The sequence below is a fragment of the Dendrobates tinctorius genome, unplaced genomic scaffold (genome assembly GCF_039654945.1).
Source record: "Dendrobates tinctorius isolate UK_male_01 unplaced genomic scaffold, ASM3965494v1 ptg000010l, whole genome shotgun sequence".
Classification (NCBI taxonomy): Eukaryota; Metazoa; Chordata; class Amphibia; order Anura; family Dendrobatidae; genus Dendrobates; species Dendrobates tinctorius.
Window position 1 is genome coordinate 11,024,634 of NW_027361678.1, and position 20,384 is coordinate 11,045,017.

General features: G+C 42.9%; 1 protein-coding gene across 7 annotated transcripts in view; it reads right to left on the bottom strand.

The window, feature by feature from the left end:
- The window catches only part of ABCD4 (ATP binding cassette subfamily D member 4), a 141,003-nt gene that overhangs the window by 60,623 nt on the left and 59,996 nt on the right, over positions 1 to 20,384 (bottom strand). For all 7 annotated transcript variants that reach the window (XR_012234364.1, XR_012234370.1, XR_012234362.1 and 4 more), the window contains 2 exons: positions 17,252 to 17,288; positions 16,716 to 16,765 (listed from right to left, as the gene is read on the bottom strand). Coding sequence is in view for 1 of the 7 variants with exons in the window: in XM_073586800.1 (XP_073442901.1) it covers positions 16,716 to 16,765; positions 17,252 to 17,288 (87 nt within the window). In the remaining 6 variants the exon portion in view is untranslated. The remainder of the gene's footprint in view (positions 1 to 16,715; positions 16,766 to 17,251; positions 17,289 to 20,384) is intronic.

Sequence of the window (20,384 nt, forward strand, 5' to 3'; positions counted from 1 at the left end):
CTACACAGATCATATCTGTAAATATAGTTGAAGGATAAAGTCACACGTGGACTACACAAATGATACATCTGTGTATATGTAGTGGAGCGTGAGGGTCACATGTGGACTACACAGATTTTACATGTGTATGAAGTAGAGGGTGAGGTCGACAAAGATTATACATTTATATAATGGAAGGTGAGGGTCACACGTAGCCTACACAGATTGTTCATATGTATATAGTGGAGAGTGAAGATCACATGTGGACTACACAGATCATACATACACTACCGTTCAAAAGTTTAGGGTCACTTAGAAATTTCCTTATTTTTGAAAGAAAAGCACAGTTTTTTCCAATGAAGTTAACATTAAACGATTCAGAAATACACTCTATACATTGTTAATGTGGTAAATGACTATTCTAGCTGCAAACGTCTGGTTTGTAATGCAATATCATCATAGGTGTATAGAAGTCCATTTCCAACAACCATTACTCCAGTGTTTTTATGGTACTTTGTGTTTGCTAACCGTGTAAGAAGGCTAATGGATGGTTAGAATACCCTTGAAAACCCTTGTGCAAGTATGTTAGCACAGCTGATAACAGTTTGGCTGATTAGAGAAGCTATAAACCTGACCTTCCTTTGAGCTAGTTGAGAATCTGGAGCATTACATTTGTTGGTTCCATTAAACTCTCAAAATGGCCAGAAAAAAAGAACTTCCATGTGAAACTCTACAGTCTATTCTTGTTCTTAGAAATGAAGGCTATTCCATCGGAGAAACTGCCAAGAAACTGAAGAGTCCCTACAACGGTGTGTACTACTCCCTTCAGAGGAGAGCACAAACAGGCTCTGACCAGAGTAGAAGAAGTGGGAGGCCCCGCTGCACAACTGAGCAACAAGGCAAGTACATTAGAGTCTGTAGTTTGAGAAATAGATGCCTCACAGGTCCACAATTGGCAGCTTCATTAAATAGTACACACAAAATGCCAGTGTCAGCGTCTACAGTGAAGAGGCGACTCCGGGATGCTGGCCTTCAGGGCAGAGTGGCAAAGAAAAATCCATATCTGAGACTGGCTAATAAAAGGAAAAGATTGATATGGGCAAAAGAACAAAGACATTGGACAGAGGAAGATTGGTAAAAAGTGTTATGGAAAGACGAATCCAAGTTTGAGGTGTTTCGATCACACAGAAGAACATTTGTGAGACGCAGAACAACTGAAAAGATGCTGGAAGAGTGCCTGACGTCATCTGTCAAGCATAGTGGAGGTAATGTGATGGTCTGGGGTTGCTTTGGTGCTGGTAAAGTGGGAGATTTGTACAAGGTAAAAGGAATTTTGAATAAGGAAGGCTATCACTCCATTTTGCAAGGCCATGCCATACCCTGTGGACAGCGCTTGATTGGAGTCAATTTCATCCTACAGCAGGACAATGACCCAAAGCACACCTCCAAATTATGCAAGAACTATTTAGGGAAGGAGCAGGCAGCTGGTATTCTATCTGTAATGGAGTGGCCAGCGCAGTCACCAGATCTCAACCCCATTGAGCTGTTGTGGGAGCAGCTTGACCGTATGGTATGCAAAAAGTGCCCATCAAGCCAAACCAACTTGTGGGAGGAGCTTCTGGAAACATGGGGTGAAATTTCTCCAGATTACCTCAGCAAATTAACTGCTAGAATGCCAAAAGTCTGCAATGCTGGAATTGCTGCAAAGGGAGCATTCTTTGACGAACGCAAAGTTTGAAGGAGAAAATTATTATTTCAAATAAAAATCTTTTTTTAGAACCTTGTCAATGTCTGGACTAGATTTTAAATTCATTAGGCAACTCATTTGATTAATAAAAGTATGAGTTTTCATGGAAAACACAAAATTATTTGGGTGACCCCAAACTTTTAAACCGTAGTATATGTGATGTACACCTTCCTACCTGCCAGGGTCCCTCCTGAATCAGTGGTGCATTGCACGGTGGTGGCGAGCAACCTCCCCTTCCAGAGCTCTTTCTATGTGCTTTTGAATGGTAGTGCATGTATATAATGGAGTGTGAGCATCACACGAGGACTACATAGGTCATACATGCGTATATAGTGAATGGTTAGGGTCACACATGGACTACACAGATTATATGTGTGTATAGTGGAGGGTGAGGGTCACAGGTGGACTACACAGATCATACGTGTATATAGTGGAGGGTGAGAGACATGTGGACTACACGTCATGCATGTGTATATAGTGGATGGTGAGGGTCACATGTGGACTACATAGATCATACATGTGTTATATAGTGGAGGGTGAGGGACACATGTGGACTACACAGATCATGCATGTGTATATAGTGGAGAGCGAGGGTCACACATGGACTACACAGAATAAGCTTGTGTATATAGTGGAGGGTGAGGGTCCACGAGGATGACACAGATCATATATACAGTTGTGGCCAAAAATATTGACACCCCTGCAATTCTGTCAGATAATACTCAGTTTCTTCCTGAAAATGATTGCAAACACAAATTCTTTGTTATTATTATCTTCATTTAATTTGTCTTAAATGAAAAAACACAAAAAGAATTGTCCTAAAGCCAAATTGGATATAATTCCACACCAAGTATTGGCACTGTTCGAAAAATCATGTGATGCTTCTCTAATTTGTGCAATTAACAGCACCTGTAACTTACCTGTGGCACCAAACAGGTGTTGGCAATAACTAAATCACACTTGCAGCCAGTTGACATGGATTAACCCCTTCCTGACATGAGACGTACTATCCCGTCCACGGTACCCGGGCCCGTATGACCGGGGACGGGATAGTACGTCTACCGCGATCAGCGGCGCCCACGTGGTGAGCGCCGCTGATCGCGGCCGGGTGTCAGCTGATTATCACAGCTGACACCCGGCACAATGTGTCAGGGGCGGTCACGGACCGCCCCCGACACATTAACCCCTTGCACACCGCGATCAAACGCGATCGCGGTGTACCGGGAGTTAAAGGGAAGCATCGGCAGGGAGGGGGCTCCCTCCGTGCTTCCCTGAGCCCCCCACGGCAGCGCAATGTGCAGCGCTGCTGCGGGGGGCTCCTATCCTCCAGGCCCCCGAATCCAAGATGGCGACGGGGGCCTTCGGGGGCCTGGGGAAGCTGGCTTCCTCAGTGCCTGCAAAGCGCAGGCATGAGGAAGCCTTGTGCACTGCCTGTGACAGATTGCTGATCTGTCACAGTGATCTGTGATGTGACAGATCAGCGATCTGTCACAGGACAGTGATGTCCCACCTGGGACTATGTAATAAAGTAAAAAAAAATTAAAAAAAAAGTGTAAAAATAAATTTAAAAAAATCGCCAAATAAATTAGTAAAAAAAAAAAAAAATATTCCCCAATAAATTCATTTTTTTAAAATAATAAAAAAAAAAACAATAAAAGTACACATATTAGGTATCGCCGCGTCCGTAACGACCTGCCCTATAAAACTGTCCCATTAGTTAACCCCTTTAGCGAACCCCTTAAAAAATAAAAATAAAAAACGAAGCAAAAAATAATGATTTATTATCATACCGCCAAACAAAAAGTGCAATAACGCGAGATCAAAAAGACGCATATAAATATCCATGGTACCGCTGAAAACGTCATCTTGTCCCGCAAAAAACAAGCCGCCACACAGCATCATCAGCAAAAAAATAAAAAAGTTATAACTCGCAGAATAAAGCGATGCAAAAATAATTATTTTTTATATAAAATAGTTTTCATTGCATAAAACCGACAAAAACATAAAAAAACGACCTAAATGAGGTATCGCTGTAACCGTACTGACCCGAAGAATAAAACCGCTTTATCAATTTTACCGCACGCGGAACGGTGTAAACGCACCCCCCCCAAAAGAAATTCATGAAACGCTGGTTTTTGTTCATTCTGCGTCACAAAAATCGGAATAAAAAGCGATCAAAAAATTTCACGTGCCCGAAAATGGTACCAATAAAAACGTCAACTCGTCCCGCAAAAAATAAGACCTCACATGACTCGGTGGGTCAAAATACGGAAAAATTATAGCTCTCAATATGTGGTGATGCAAAAACTATTTTTACAATAAAAAGCATCTTTTAGCGTGCGACAGCCGCCAAACATAAAAACCGCCATAAATAGTAAATCAAACCCCCCGTTATCACCCCTTTAGTTAGGGAAAAATAATAAAATAAAAAAAATGTATTTATTTCCATTTTTCCATTAGGGTTAGGGCTAGGGTTAGGGCTAGGGGTGTGTTGGGGTAGGGTTAGGGTTAGGGTTAGGGTTAGGGCTAGGGTTAGGGCTAGGGATAGGGCTAGGGTTAGGGCTAGGGTTAGGGCTAGGGTTAGGGGCGTGTTGGGGTTCGGGTTGGAGTTAGAATTGGGGGTTTCCACTGTTTGGGCACATCAGGGGCTCTCCAAATGCAACATGGCGTCTGATCTCAATTCCAGCCAATTCTGAGTTGAAAAAGTCAAATGGTGCTCCTTCCCTTCCAAGCTCTGCTATGCGCCCAAACAGTGTTTTACCCCCTCATGTAGGGTATCAGCCTACTCAGGACAAATTGCAAAACAATTTTTGGGGTCCAATTTCTCCTGTTACCCTTAGGAAAATAAAAAATTGGGGGCAAAAATATCATTTTTGTGGAAAAAAAATGATTTTTTTATTTTCACGTCCGAGTGTTATAAACTTCTGTGAAGCACTTGGGGGTTCAAAGTGCTCACCACACATCTAGATAAGTTCCGTGGGGGGTCTAGTGTCCAAAATGGGGTCACTTGTGGGGAGTTTCAATAGTTTAGGTACATCAGGGGCTCTCCAAACGCACATGACACCCGCAGACCATTCCATCAAAGTCTGCGTTCCAAAACGTCACTGCTTCCCTTCCGAGCCCCGACGTGTGTCCATACAGTAGTTTTCTCCCACATATGGGGTGTCAGCGTACTCAGGACAAATTGGACAACAACTTTTGGGGTCCAATTTCTCCTGGTACCCTTGGGAAAATAAAAAAAATGGTGACTAAAAGATCATGTTTGTGGAAAAAATACGAATTTTTTATTTTCACGCCCGGGCGTTGTAAACTTCTGTGAAGCACTGGGGGGGTCAAAGTGCTCACCACACATCTAGATAAGTTCCTTGGGGGGTCTAGTTTACAAAATGGTGTCATTTGTGGGGGGTTTCCACTGTTTAGGTACATTAGGGGCTCTCCAAAGGCAACATGACACCCGCAGACGATTCCATCAAAGTCTGCATTCCAAAACGTCACTACTTCCCTTCCGAGCCCTGACGTGTGCCCATACAGTAGTCTTCTCCCACATATGGGGTAGCAGCGTACTCAGGACAAATTGGAAAACAACTTTTGGGGTCCAATTTCTCCTGGTACCCTTGGGAAAATAAAAAAATGGTGACTAAAAGATCATGTTTGTGGAAAAAATACGAATTTTTTATTTTCACGCCCGGGCGTTGTAAACTTCTGTGAAGCACTGGGGGGGTCAAAGTGCTCACCACACATCTAGATAAGTTCCTTGGGGGGTCTAGTTTACAAAATGGTGTCATTTGTGGGGGGTTTCCACTGTTTAGGTACATTAGGGGCTCTCCAAAGGCAACATGACACCCGCAGACCATTCCATCAAAGTCTGCATTCCAAAACGTCACTACTTCCCTTCCGAGCCCTGACGTGTGCCCATACAGTAGTTTTCTCCCACATATGGGGTAGCAGCGTACTCAGGACAAATTGGAAAACAACTTTTGGGGTCCAATTTCTCCTGGTACCCTTGGGAAAATAAAAAAATGGTGACTAAAAGATCATGTTTGTGGAAAAAATACAAATTTTTTATTTTCACGCCCGGGCGTTGTAAACTTCTGTGAAGCACTGGGGGGGTCAAAGTGCTCACCACACATCTAGATAAGTTCCTTGGGGGGTCTAGTTTACAAAATGGTGTCATTTGTGGGGGGTTTCCACTGTTTAGGTACATTAGGGGCTCTCCAAAGGCAATATCACACCCGCAGACCATTCCATCAAAGTCTGCATTCCAAAACGTCACTACTTCCCTTCCGAGCCCCGACGTGTGCCCATACAGTAGTTTTCTCCCACATATGGGGTATCAGCATACTCAGGATAAATTGGACAACAACTTTTGGGGTCCAATTTCTCCTGGTACCCTTGGGAAAATAAAAAAATGGTGACTAAAAGATCATGTTTGTGGAAAAAATACGAATTTTTTATTTTCACGCCCGGGCGTTGTAAACTTCTGTGAAGCACTGGGGGGGGTCAAAGTGCTCACCACACATCTAGATAAGTTCCTTAGGGGGTCTAGTTTCCAAAATGGTGTCATTTGTGGGGGGTTCCACTGTTTTGGTACATCAGGAGTTTTCCAAACGCGACATGGTGTCCGATCTCAATTCCAGCCAAAAACGTCAAATGGCGCTGCTTCCCTTCCGAGCTCTGCCATGCCCCCAAATAGTGGTTTACCCCCACATGTGGGGTATCAGCGTACTCAGGACAAATTGCACAATAACTTTTAGGGTCCTGTTACCCTTGGAAAAATAAGAATTGAGGGTGAAAAGATCATTTTTGTGGAAAAAATATGATTTTTTAATTGTATGGCTTTATGTTATAAACTTCTGTGAAGCCCATGGGGGTTCAAAGTTCTCACCACACATCTAGATAAGTTCCTTAGGGTGTCTAGTTTCCAAAATGGTGTCATTTGTGGGGGGTTTCCACTGTTTTGGTACATCAGGGGTTTTCCAAACGCGACATGGTGTCCGATCTCAATTCCAGCCAAAAACGTCAAATGGCGCTGCTTCCCTTCCGAGCTCTGCCATGCGCCCAAATAGTGGTTTACCCCCACATGTGGGGTATCAGCGTACTCAGGACAAATTGCACAATAACTTTTAGGGTCCTGTTACCCTTGGAAAAATAAGAATTGAGGGTGAAAAGATCATTTTTGTTGAAAAAATATGATTTTTTAATTGTATGGCTTTATGTTATAAACTTCTGTGAAGCCCATGGGGGTTCAAAGTTCTCACCACACATCTAGATAAGTTCCTTAGGGGGTCTAGTTTCCAAAATGGTGTCATTTGTGGGGGGTTTCCACTGTTTTGGTACATCAGGGGTTTTCCAAACGCGACATGGTGTCAGATCTCAATTCCAGCCAAAAACGTCAAATGGCGCTGCTTCCCTTCCGAGCTCTGCCATGCGCCCAAATAGTGGTTTACCCCCACATGTGGGGTATCAGCGTACTCAGGACAAATTGCACAATAACTTTTAGGGTCCTGTTACCCTTGGGAAAATAAAAATTGGGGTGAAAAGATCATTTTTGTGGAAAAAATATGATTTTTTAATTGTACCGCTGTACGTTATAAACTTCTGTAAAGCCCTTGTGGGTTCAAAGTTCTCACCACATATCTAGATAAGTTCCTTGGGGGGTCTAGTTTCCAAAATGGGGTCACTTGTGGGGGTTTCCACTGTTTAGGCACATCAGGGGCTCTCCAAAACGTGACATGGCGTCCAATCTCAATTCCAGCCAATTTTGCATTGAAAAAGTCAAACGGCGCTCCTTCCATTCTGAGCTCTGCCATGCGCCGAAACAGTCGTTCCCCCCCACATATCAGGTATCTGCGTACTCAGGACAAATTGCACAATAACTTTTGCAGTTCAATTTCTCCTGTTACCCTTGGTAAAATAAAAAAAATTGAACCTGAAGTATTTTTTTTATGAAAAAAAGTTAGATGTTCATTTTTTTTTAAATATTCAAAAAAATTCCTGTGACGCACCTAAAGGGTTAATAAACTTCTTGAATGTGGTTTTGAGCACCTTAAGGGGTGCAGTTTTTAGAATGGTGTCACTTTTGGGTATTTTCTATCATATAGACCCCTCAAAGTGGCTTCAAATGTGATGTGGTCCTAAAAATAAAATGGTATTGTAAAAATGAGAAATCGCTGGTCAACTTTTAACCCTTATAACTTCCTAACAAAAAAAAATTTTGGTTCCAAAATTGTGCTGATGTAAAGTAAACATGTGGGAAATGTTAGTTATCAAGTTTTTTGTGTGCCGTATCTCTGTGATTTAAGGGCATAAAAATTCAAAGTTGGAAAATTGCGAAATTTTCAAAATTTTCGCCAAATTTCCGTTTTTCTCACAAATAAACGCAAGTTATTTGAATGAAATTTTACCACTAACATGAAGTACAATATGTCACGAGAAAACAATGTCAGAATCACCGGGATCCATGGAAGCGTTCGAGAGTTATGACCTCAAAGGTACAGTGGTCAGAATTGTAAAAATTGGCCCGGTCATGAACGTGCAAACCACCCTTGGGGGTGAAGGGGTTAAAGTTGACTCAACCTCTGTCTTGTGTCCTTGTGTGTACCACATTGAGCATGGTGAAAAGAAAGAAGACCAAAGAACTGTCTGAGGACTTGAGAAACCAAATTGTGAGGAAGCACGAGCAATCTCAAGGCTACAAGTCCATCTCCAAAGACCTGAATGTTCCTGTGTCTACCAAGCGCAGTGTCATCAAGAAGTTTAAAGCCCATGGCACTGTGGCTAACCTCCCTAGATGTGGACGGAAAAGAAAAATTGACAAAAGATCTCAACGCAAAATTGTGCGGATGTTGGATAAAGAACCTCGACTAACATCCAAACAAGTTCAAGCTGCCCTGCAGTCCGAGGGTACAACAGTGTCAACCCATACTATCCGTCGGCGTCTGAATGAAAAGGGACTGTATGGTAGGAGACCAAGGAAGACCCCAATTCTTACCCCGAGACATAAAAAAGCCAGGTTGGAGTTTGCCAAAACTTACCTGAAAAAGCCTAAAACGTTTTGGAAGAATGTTCTCTGGTCAGATGAGACAAAAGTAGAACTTTTTGGGCAAAGCCATCAACATAGACTTTACAGGAGAAAAAAAGAGGCATTCAAAGAAAAAAACACGGTCCCTACAGTCAAACATGGCGGAGGTTCCCTGATGTTTTGGGGTTGCTTTGCTGCCTCTGGCACTGGACTGCTTGACCGTGTGCATGGCATTATGAAGTCTGAAGACTACCAACAAATTTTGCAGTATAATGTAGGGCCCAGTGTGAGAAAACTGGGTCTCCCTCAGAGGTCATGGGTCTTCCAGCAGGACAATGACCCAAAACACACTTAAAAAAGCACTAGAAAATGGTTTGAGAGAAAGCACTGGAGACTTCTAAGGTGGCCAGCAATGAGTCCAGACCTGAATCCCATAGAACACCTGTGGAGAGATCTAAAAATGGCAGCTTGGACAAGGCACCCTTCAAATATCAGGGACCTGGAGCAGTTTGCCAAAGAAGAATGGTCTAAAATTCCAGCAGAGCAATGTAATAAACTTATTGATGGTTACCGGAAGCGGTTGGTCGCAGTTATTTTGGATAAAGGTTGTGCAACCAAGTATTAGGCTGAGGGTGCCAATACTTTTGTCTGGCCCATTTTTGGAGTTTTGTGTGAAATGATCAATGTTTTGCTTTTTGCTTCATTCTCTTTTGTGTTTTTTCATTTAAGGCCTGGATCACACTTCCGTTTTTTTTAAAACCGTCCAAATACGTCGTTTTCTGTTAAACAGATCCGCAATGTTTTTGGCGGATCCGTTTTTCTTCCCCATAGACTTGCATTAGCGGCTACCGCGGATCCGTCAAAAAAACGGATCCAAACGGATCCGTTTGGCGGACACAAAAAACGGATGTGTGAAACAGGGCTAAGACAAATTAAATGAAGATAATACCAAATAATTTGTGTTTGCAATCATTTTCAGGAAGAAACGGAATATATCTGACAAAATTGCAGGGGTGTCAGTACTTTTGGTCACAACTGTATGTATATATAGTGGAAGGTGAGCGTCACACGTGGACTACATAGATCATGCTTGTGTATATAGTGGATGGTAAGGGTCACACAGACTACACAGATTATACATGTGTATATAGTGGAGGGTGAAGGTCACACGTGGACTACACAGATCATGCATCTGTATATATAGTGGAGCGTGGGGGTCACAAGTGGACTATGCAGATCATACCAGTGTAAATAATGAAGGGTGAGGGTCGCACTATACAGATCAATTATCTATATATATATATATATATATATATATATATATTCAGTACAGGCTCTTCTCATTCAAAGAGTTTTCTTTATTTTCATGACTATGAAAATTGCAGATTCACTCTGAAGGCATCAAAACTATGAATTAACACATGTGGAATTATATAATTAACAAAAAAGTGTGAAAGTCTTCCTTTCCTGGGGCGGTCCTCATGTGAGCCAGTTTCTTTGTAGCGCTTGATGGTTTTTGCCACTGCACTTGGGGACACTTTCAAAGTTTTCCCAATTTTTTCGGACTGACTGACCTTCATTTCTTAAAGTAATGATGGCCACTCGTTTTTTTAGCTGCTTTTTTTCTTGCCATAATACAAATTCTAACAGTCTATTCAGTAGGACTATCACCTGTGTATCCACCAGACTTCTGCACAACACAACTGAAGGTCCTAACCTCATTTATAAGGCAAGAAATCCCACTTATTAAACCTGACAGAGCACACCTGTGAAGTGAAAACCATTTTCGGTGACTACTTCTTGAAGCTCATCAAGAGAATGCCAAGAGTGTGCAAAGCAGTAATCAAAGCAAAAGGTGGCTACTTTGAAGAACCTAGAATATAAGACATATTTTCAGTTGTTTCACACTTTTTTGGTAATTATATAATTCCACGTGTTAATTCATAGTTTTGATGCCTTCAGAGTGAATCTACAATTTTCATAGTCATGAATATAAAGAAAACTCTTTGAACGAGGTGTGTCCAAGCTTTTGGTCTGTACTGTATGTATGTATATATATATATATATATATATATATATATAGTGGAGGGTGAGAGCCACATGTGAGCTACACAGATCATACATGTGTATATAGTGGAGGCTGAGTGTCACACGTGGACTACACTGGCCATGCATGTGTATATAGTGGATAGTGATGGTCACACGTGAACTACACAGATCATACATATGTATGTAGTGGAGGGGGAGGGTCACACATGGACTACACAGATCATGCATATGTGTATAGTGGAGGGTGAGCATCACACGTAGACTATACAGATCATACATGTGTATATAGTGGAGGGTGAGGGTCACACATGGATTCTACAGATCATACATGTGTATATAGTGGATGGTGAGGGTCACACATGGACTCTACAGATCATACATGTGTATATAGTGGAGCGTGAGGGTCACACATGGATTCTACAGATCATACATGTGTATATAGTGGAGGGTGACGATCACATGTGGACTACACAGATCACACATATGTATATAGTGGAGTGTGAGCATCACATGTGGACTACATAGGTCATACATGCGTATATAGTGGAGGGTGAGGGTCACAAGTGGACTACACAGATCATAAATGTGTATATAGTGAAGGGTAAGAGACCCATGTGGACTACACATGTCATGCATGTGAATATAGTGGAGGGAGATGGTCACACGTGGACTACACAGATCAAGCATCTGTATATAGTAGAGGGTGAGGGTCACACATGGACTATACAGGTCATACATGTGTATATAGTGGAGGGTGAGGGTCACACGTGGACTACACAGGTCATACATGTGTATATAGTGGAGGGTGAAGGTGACACATGGATCACACAGATCATACATCTGTGTATATATAGTGGAGTGTGAGGGCCATAAGTGGACTACACAAATCATACATGTGTATATAGTGGAGGCTGAGGGTCAAACATGGACTACACTGGTCATGCATGTGTATATAGTGGATGGTGAGGGTCACACATAGAATACACAGATTATACATGTGTATATAGTGGAGGGTAAAGGTCACGTGGACTACACAGATTATACATCTTTATATATAGTGGAGGGTGAGGGCCACACGTGGACTACACAATCATACATGTGTACATAGTGGATGGTGAGGGTCACACGTGGACTACACAGGTCATACTTACGTATATAGTGGAAGGTGAGGGGAAACGTGGACTACACAGAACAAGCATGTGTATATAGTGGAGGGTGACGGTCACACTTAGACTACACAGGTCATGCACGTGTAAATAGTGGAGGGCAAGGGTCCACATGGACTACACTGCTCATACATGTGTATATACAGTGTGTCCGTAAAGTGATGGTGCACTTTTTACCAGTCACAGGAAAGTATACAAGTATACCATGATCCCCGGATCTGACACCCTAAAGCTGGAGTCACACATAGCAATCTCGGTAGCGAGATCGCTGCTGAGTCACAACTTTTGTGACGTAACAGCGATCTCACCAGCGAGATCGCTGTGTGTGACAGCGATCAGCGAGCGGCCCCCCTGCCGGTATCGCTGATCGCTGTAAGAAACCTCTGGACATTTTTTTGGTCGCTGGTCTCCCGCTGGCCAGCACGCATCGCTGTGTGTGACAGGCGGGAGACCAGCGATCAGCTGTAAAAAATAGAATTAAAATAAAAAATATTGTTATTCTCACCTTCCGACATCCCGCGCAGCCATCCTGCCTCTCTCCACGCTCCGGTCCCAGTGATCCTTTGCACGAATGACCGCGAGACTTCGTGCTCCCACGAGACCGTGATGTCTCGTGGTCGTTCTCGCAAAGGATTACTGGGACCGGAGCGTGGAGAGAGGCAGGATGGCTGCGCGGGAAGTCGGAAGGTGAGAATAACAATATTTTTTATTTTAATTCTATTTTTTACAGGGATGGCAAGCGATGCCGGGCGCTCGGCATCGCTGTGCTGATTGCTGGTGAAGCTGTCTGTGTGACAGCTCACCAGCGATCACAAAGCGACTTACTAGCGATCCTGACACCTTGATATCGGTGTCGGTATCGCTGGTAAGTCGCTATGGGTGACTCCAGCTTTAGACTTTGACTTTTGGGGTTATGTGAAGCAACATGTGTACATTGAATGTATCAACGTCATTAATCACTTAAAACAGAGAATCACAGACGTGTGTGGCAAGAACTTCACTATCGTTTGGATTTGTGTAGGGAACAAATGGAGCCAACATCAAACTGCACTCAATAGGTATGAAACTGTGAGAGGTTTTCTTTCATTTGGAGCAGATTTCACACTTCTATCGTCTTTTGTTGCTTTCCAGTAACTGGTCAAAAGTGCACCATGACTTTACAGACAAACTGTATAGTGGAAGGTGAGGGTCACACGTGGACTACACAGATCATGCATGTGTATATAGTGGATGGTAAGGGTCACACATGACCTACACAGATCATACATGTGTATATAATGGAGGGTGAGGGTCACACGTGGACTACACAGGTCATACATGTGTATATAGTGGAGGGTGAAGGTCACACGTAGATTACACAGATCATACATTGGGGAAAAAAAGTATTTAGTCAGTCAGCAAAAGTGCAAGTTCCACCACTTAAAAAGATGAGAGGCGTCTGTAATTTACATCATAGGTAGACCTCAACTATGGGAGACAAACTGAGAAAAAAAAATCCAGAAAATCACATTGTCTGTTTTTTTTTCATTTTATTTGCATATTATGGTGGAAAATAAGTATTTGGTCAGAAACAAAATTTCATCTCAATACTTTGTGATATATCCTTTGTTGGCAATGACAGAGGTCAAACGTTTTCTGTAAGTCTTCACAAGGTTGCCACACACTGTTGTTGGTATGTTGGCCCATTCCTCCATGCAGATCTCCTCTAGAGCAGTGATGTTTTTGGCTTTTCGCTTGGCAACACGGACTTTCAACTCCCTCCAAAGGTTTTCTATAGGGTTGAGATCTGGAGACTGGCTAGGCCACTCCAGGACCTTGAAATGCTTCTTTCGAAGCCACTCCTTCGTTGCCCTGGCGGTGTGCTTTGGATCATTGTCATGTTGAAAGACCCAGCCACGTTTCATCTTCAATGCCCTTGCTGATGGAAGGAGGTTTGCACTCAAAATCTCACGATACATGGCCCCATTCATTCTTTCATGTACCCGGATCAGTCGTCCTGGCCCCTTTGCAGAGAAACAGCCCCAAAGCATGATGTTTCCACCACCATGCTTTACAGTAGGTATGGTGTTTGATGGATGCAACTCAGTATTCTTTTTCCTCCAAACACGACAAGTTGTGTTTCTACCAAACAGTTCCAGTTTGGTTTCATCAGACCATAGGACATTCTCCCAAAACTCCTCTGGATCATCCAAATGCTCTCTAGCAAACTTCAGACGGGCCCGGACATGTACAGGCTTAAGCAGTGGGACACGTCTGGCACTGCAGGATCTGAGTCCATGGTGGCGTAGTGTGTTACTTATGGTAGGCCTTGTTACATTGGTCCCAGCTCTCTGCAGTTCATTCACTAGGTCCCCCCGCGTGGTTCTGGGATTTTTGCTCACCGTTCTTGTGATCATTCTGACCCCACAGGGTGGGATTTTGCGTGGAGCACCAGATCGAGGGAGATTATCAGTGGTCTTGTATGTCTTCCATTTTCTAATTATTGTTCCCACAGTTGATTTCTTCACTCCAAGCTGGTTGGCTATTGCAGATTCAGTCTTCCCAGCCAGGTGCAGGGCTACAATTTTGTTTCTGGTGTCCTTTGACAGCTCTTTGGTCTTCACCATAGTGGAGTTTGGAGTCAGACTGTTTGAGGGTGTGCACAGGTGTCTTTTTATACTGATAACAAGTTTAAACAGGTGCCATTACTACAGGTAATGAGTGGAGGAAAGAGGAGACTCTTAAAGAAGAAGTTACAGGTCTGTGAGAGCCAGAAATCTTGATTGCTTGTTTCTGACCAAATACTTATTTTCCACCATAATATGCAAATAAAATGAAAAAAAAACAGACAATGTGATTTTCTGGATTTTTTTTTCTCAGTTTGTCTCCCATAGTTGAGGTCTACCTATGATGTAAATTACAGACGCCTCTCATCTTTTTAAGTGGTGGAACTTGCACTATTGCTGACTGACTCAATACTTTTTTTCCCCACTGTACATGTGTATAGAGTGGAGTGTGAGAGTCACACGTAGACTACACAAGTCATACATCTGTATATATAGTGGAGGGTTAGGGTCACACGTGGACTACACAGATCATACATGTGTATATACAGCTCTGGCAAAAAATAAGAGACCACTGCAAAATTTTCAGTTTGTCTGATTTTTTCTCTTTATAGGTATATTTTTGATTAAAAGGTAAATTGCTCTTTTATTCTATAAACTACTGACAACATGTCTTCAAATTTCCAATCACTAAATTTTGTATTTATTATTTTCAGAAAATGAGAAATGCTCAAAATAACAAAAAAAATGCAGTGCTGGCAGAGCTCAAATAATGCTAAGAAAACAAGTTCATAATCATTTAGAAACAACAATACTAATGTTTTAACTCAGGAAGAGTTCAGAAATCAATATTTTGTGGAATAACTACGATTTTTAATCACAGCTTTCATGCGTCTTGGCATGCTTTCCACCAGTCTTTCACACTGCTTTTGGGTGACCATATGCCACTCCTGGTACAAACATTTAAGCAGTTCTTCTATGTTTGATGGCTTGTGACTATCCATCTTCCGCTTGATTTTATTCCAGAGGTTTTCAATGGGGTTCAGGTCTGGAGATTGGACTGGCCATGACAGGGATTTGATGTGGTGGTCCTTCATCCACATATTGATTGACATAGCTGTGTGGCATGGCGCATGGTCCTGCTGGAAAAACCAGTGCTCAGAGGTGGGGAACATTGCCTGAGCAGAAGGAATCAACTGTTTTTCCAGGATAACCTTGTATGCGGCTTGATTCCTACGTCCTTCACAAAGATTAACCTGCCCAATTCCAGCCTTGCTGCAGCATCCCCAGATCATCACCGATCCTCCACCAAATTTCACAGTGGGTGCAAGACACTGTGGCTTGTACGCCTCTTCAGGTCTCGTCTAACCATTAGACGACCAGGTGTTGGGCAAAGCTGAAAATTAGACTCATCAGAGATTACCTTACTCCAGTCCTCTATGGTCCAATCCTTATGGTCTTTGGCAAACTTCAGCCTGGCTCTCCTTTGCTTCTCATTGATGAAAGGCTTTTTTCTAGCTTTACATGACTTGAGCCCTGCCTCTAGGAGCCTGTTACGAACTGTTCTTGTCATGCACTTCACCCCAGCTGCCATTCCTTTTGAAGGTCACTTGATGTCATCCTGCGGTTGCTGAGTGATATTCAAATACGATGACGGTTATCCCAGTCAGTGGAGAGTTGTTTTTGCCCTCTGCCGATCTGTAGCTTTGTTGTCTGATGCTTGAACTTGTTGTAATGGACTGCCATCTTAGAAATTTTAAGGATGAAGGCAATATGACGTTCACTGTACCCCTCTGCTAGTAAAGCCAGCATTGATCCCTTCTTTTCTTCACTCAAGACTTTTATTTTCAACTCCTTTGGCATGGTTAAAAGTTATTTTTTCATTCCTATTACTTTTGGGATATTACTAGCATTTGCTTTGCCATCCAGCTTGTCCTATTACAAGAGGATTGTGAACACCACAGCAGGTTTTTTTATACTTTCCTTTGTTAAATAAGATTTGGTTCAGGTGATCACCTAATCAGAAGCACATTATATAGAATGAGGTGTACTCTGGTTGGAATTCAACTGACACTGGAATGGAATAGCTGTCAGACATGTAGAGAAGCTGATTTTTATAAAACTGTGCAGAGGTCTCTTAATTTTTGCTAGAGATGTAGTGGAGGGTGAGAGTCACATGTGGGCAACACATAATTTCTGTCGTTTCTTACCAGCCCTGACATATCCAATGACCTCAGAATCCTGTCATCATCAACGTGTCCTGAAATTAGAGATGGAGGAGGAATTAGAAGCAGATATGGAGACTCTCCACACCCCACTTATACAAATGAGCTTCAGGTTGCTGCTATTACAGAAGGTCTGGCCCCACAGTTGTAAACGGGTGAGTTACAAACCGCACGCTCCAGGCCACTGTCTGCATGACGTGGCCTCTGATCACTATGTGCCTGTTTGTGTAGGGATAAGTGTGTGGTCAACTTGCAGAATATTCCTGAGCGGAAACGCACACCCTCTTCCCGGGAAAACGCACGCATTTCCGCAAAATTAATGAACATGCTGCGTTTTTTTCCGCTTAGCGTTTCCACAGCGGAAAAAAACGCACCATTAGCACAGCATGTGCGGATTCCATTATGTTTCCATGGGATGCTTTTCTTAAGCGTTTCCGCAGCAGAAACGCGCGTCTAAAAGCGCTGCGGAAACGCTTAAAAAACGCAACATGGGCACACAGACTAAAAGTAGAAGCTCGCACCTGAATTTGGGTAAACTTCCTCCAAAGGGTAAATGACCTAAAAACAGAGACAGAAAATGTAATCTGCTGTATCCTCTGTCCACAGTTCAGAACAATGAGACAAGAGTAGGATAATTTAAAAACATGTGCTTTATATACACGATATACAGAGCCATGGATATCTGTGACACAATACAAATAGCCTGGGATATGTGACACAAACTATATATAGAGCAACTGATATCTGATGCACACTACGTATGGAGCCACAGATATCTGTGACATAATACAAACAGAGCCACGGATATGGGACACATACTGTATATCTGTGACAGAAAACAAACAGAGACATGGATAAATGTTACAAAATACAAACAGAGCCTTGGATATGTGACACAATACCGAGTCATAGATATCTGTGCTACAATACAAAGTCATGGATAGCTGTGACAAAATACAAACAGCCTGGGATATCTGACATACACTATATATAGAGCAACCGATATCTGATGCACACTATATACTGTAGGGATTCGCTCTGGTAGGCAATAGCCGGGCGGCAGTAACGAGGCAACACACAGGCATAAAGTCCAATTCCAGTGGTTTTAATGTCACTCAGTAACCAGCAGCTTAACAAAACATAGGGAAAACCAAAAACATACTCCAGCTTGGAGAACCACTGGTCCCAGACTCACCCCTTGCATGGGACGGGCGTAACTAAGCGGCTGCCAGGTCCTGCGGCATCCACCAGGTGCCATTCCCGGGGTTCTTCCGAGTCTTGCTGCTATAGTCCTTCAGCACGGGAATCCTGTATACAAGTTTCAGGCTGAGTCCACACAAGTTCCTGTAGCTTCCAGAAACACACTCACACTGTGGCAACCACCAACCTCCATTACGTAGGGCCTAACCCCTCCCACCAGTGAGGTAGACATCATATGGGCTGATCACGTGACCCTGACATCATCGCAGGTCCCGTCTTTAGGGAAAAACCCAGCCAAACATTAATCTGCTGGGAGAAACATATCTTCCATCCAGTAAAATACCCTTTACTGTACCACAATACAGAGCCACGGATATCTGTGTCACAATACAAACAGAGCCCAGGATATCTGTGATACAATACTGAGCCACAGATATCTGACACAATACAATACAAACAGAGCCACGGATATCTGTGACAATACAGATCCAAGAATATATGAGATACAATACTGAGACACATTTCTGTGACACAATACAGAGCCACAGAAATATGTGATGCAATATGGAGCCACGGATATCTGTGACACAATACAAACATAGCCACCTGTGACAATACAGTGCCAACGGATATCTGACACCCTATATATAAAGAGTCACAGATATCTGAAACACACTATATAACAGAGCCACGGATATCTGACATAATACAAAAAGAGCCACGGATATCTGTGTCACAATACAAACAGAACCATGGATATCTGTGACACAATACAAACAGAGAAAGGCCAGATGAACGGCACCAAGGCTCTAATCCACCAGCAACAAGTCGAGGATCAATCACAGGCACACAGTGTATACAACACTGCTGGGAATAGCGGTGCTCAGCATCAGAAAAAACATGCTAAATTTGTAAAAGAAGGGAAAAGGTGCGGCACTCACCCAGATTTACAGTGCAGTGTTTCTTTATTCAACCATTAAAGGTCACACAATAAAGGACGGGCAGATAACATGAGGCACGCGGGGAAAAAAGACGGACAGCCGTTTTGCGTACACAGACGCTTCAACAGGTCCAGATATCTGAAACATACTATATGCAGAGCCACGGATATCTGTCACACAATACAAATTGAGGTCACAGATGTCTGTGACAATACTGAGCCACATATCTGTGACAATACAAACTGTGCCACGGATATATGTGACACAATACAGAGCCACTGATATGTGACACAATACAAACAGAGCCACGAATACCTGTGAAACTACATACAACAGGCTACATACAGAGCCACATCTGTGGCACAATACAAACAGAGCTTTGGGTATCTGTAACACAAGACAAAACAGAGCCACATGTGTATACACTACTCGTAAAAAGTTAGGGATATTTGACTTTCAGGCAAAATTTATAGAAGGCATAAAAAGTATACTGACAGTCGGTCAATAAGTAGAAGCAGCGATGGTGATTTCCTCATCTCAAACAATAAGTTATTGAACCATAAGCCATGACCAGTGGTGGTATACCACAACTATAAATGACACTGTCTCAATAACATGTCCTGTAGCCTTCAGCATCAATTACAGCTGACGACAACGTCTCCTGGTGTTCACAAGTGGAGTTATTGTTGCTGAGGTATCTTCTTGAAGGGCAGCCCTCAGGCCATTGAGTTTCTGGGGTAGAGAGTTACAAACCTCTACATGGTGACTTCGCTGATCCCATAGGTTTTAAATGGGATTTAAGTCTGGAGAAAGTGCGGACCACTTCATCTGATGTCTCGCCGTCTCCAGCATTGTTCCCTAATGATGGGACCTTGATGAGCTGCAGCATTATCGTCCATGAAGATGGGATTAGGCCGCTGTCGTTCGTGCAGAGGCACAATTAATCATGTTATTCTAGTAGTAGGGTCTTGTCACACAGTGTAGGGCTGTACTGTATGCACTAGATGCACGTGCCCAACACCACTACTAAAAGCTCATCTGGTGAAAACAGTGGTTGGTGCATACCACTCTCCTGGATGTTGCCGTCATTATCTGCATCATTTCTGCTCAGCGTGAATGGACTTTCATCAGTGAACAGATGAAAGGGCCCCTGGTCCATCATCCAGCGTAGAAGCCCCCCATGATGACGCCTGTGTCTAGTGGTGGCGTCAGGTACCTTGCAGGTGGTCTATCACACAGACCACTCTGATGTGAACAGTATTGAATGGTCTGACGTGACACTTGTATGACTATCACTTCTTAAAATGTGCCTAGAGTTGTGTGGCATTCATCATCCGGTTCTGAAGGGCATTGTTCAAAATCAAAACCTCCCTGATAGAGTACATAAAATTCACAGAAGGGCAGGATAATGTGGAATAGAGTGCATAGGGTTAAGTCCCATGGCTCACCCACCATCCACCCTAAGAGCATTTCACAACTGCTCCAACCAGGGTGATCAAAAGTCTCAGACAGA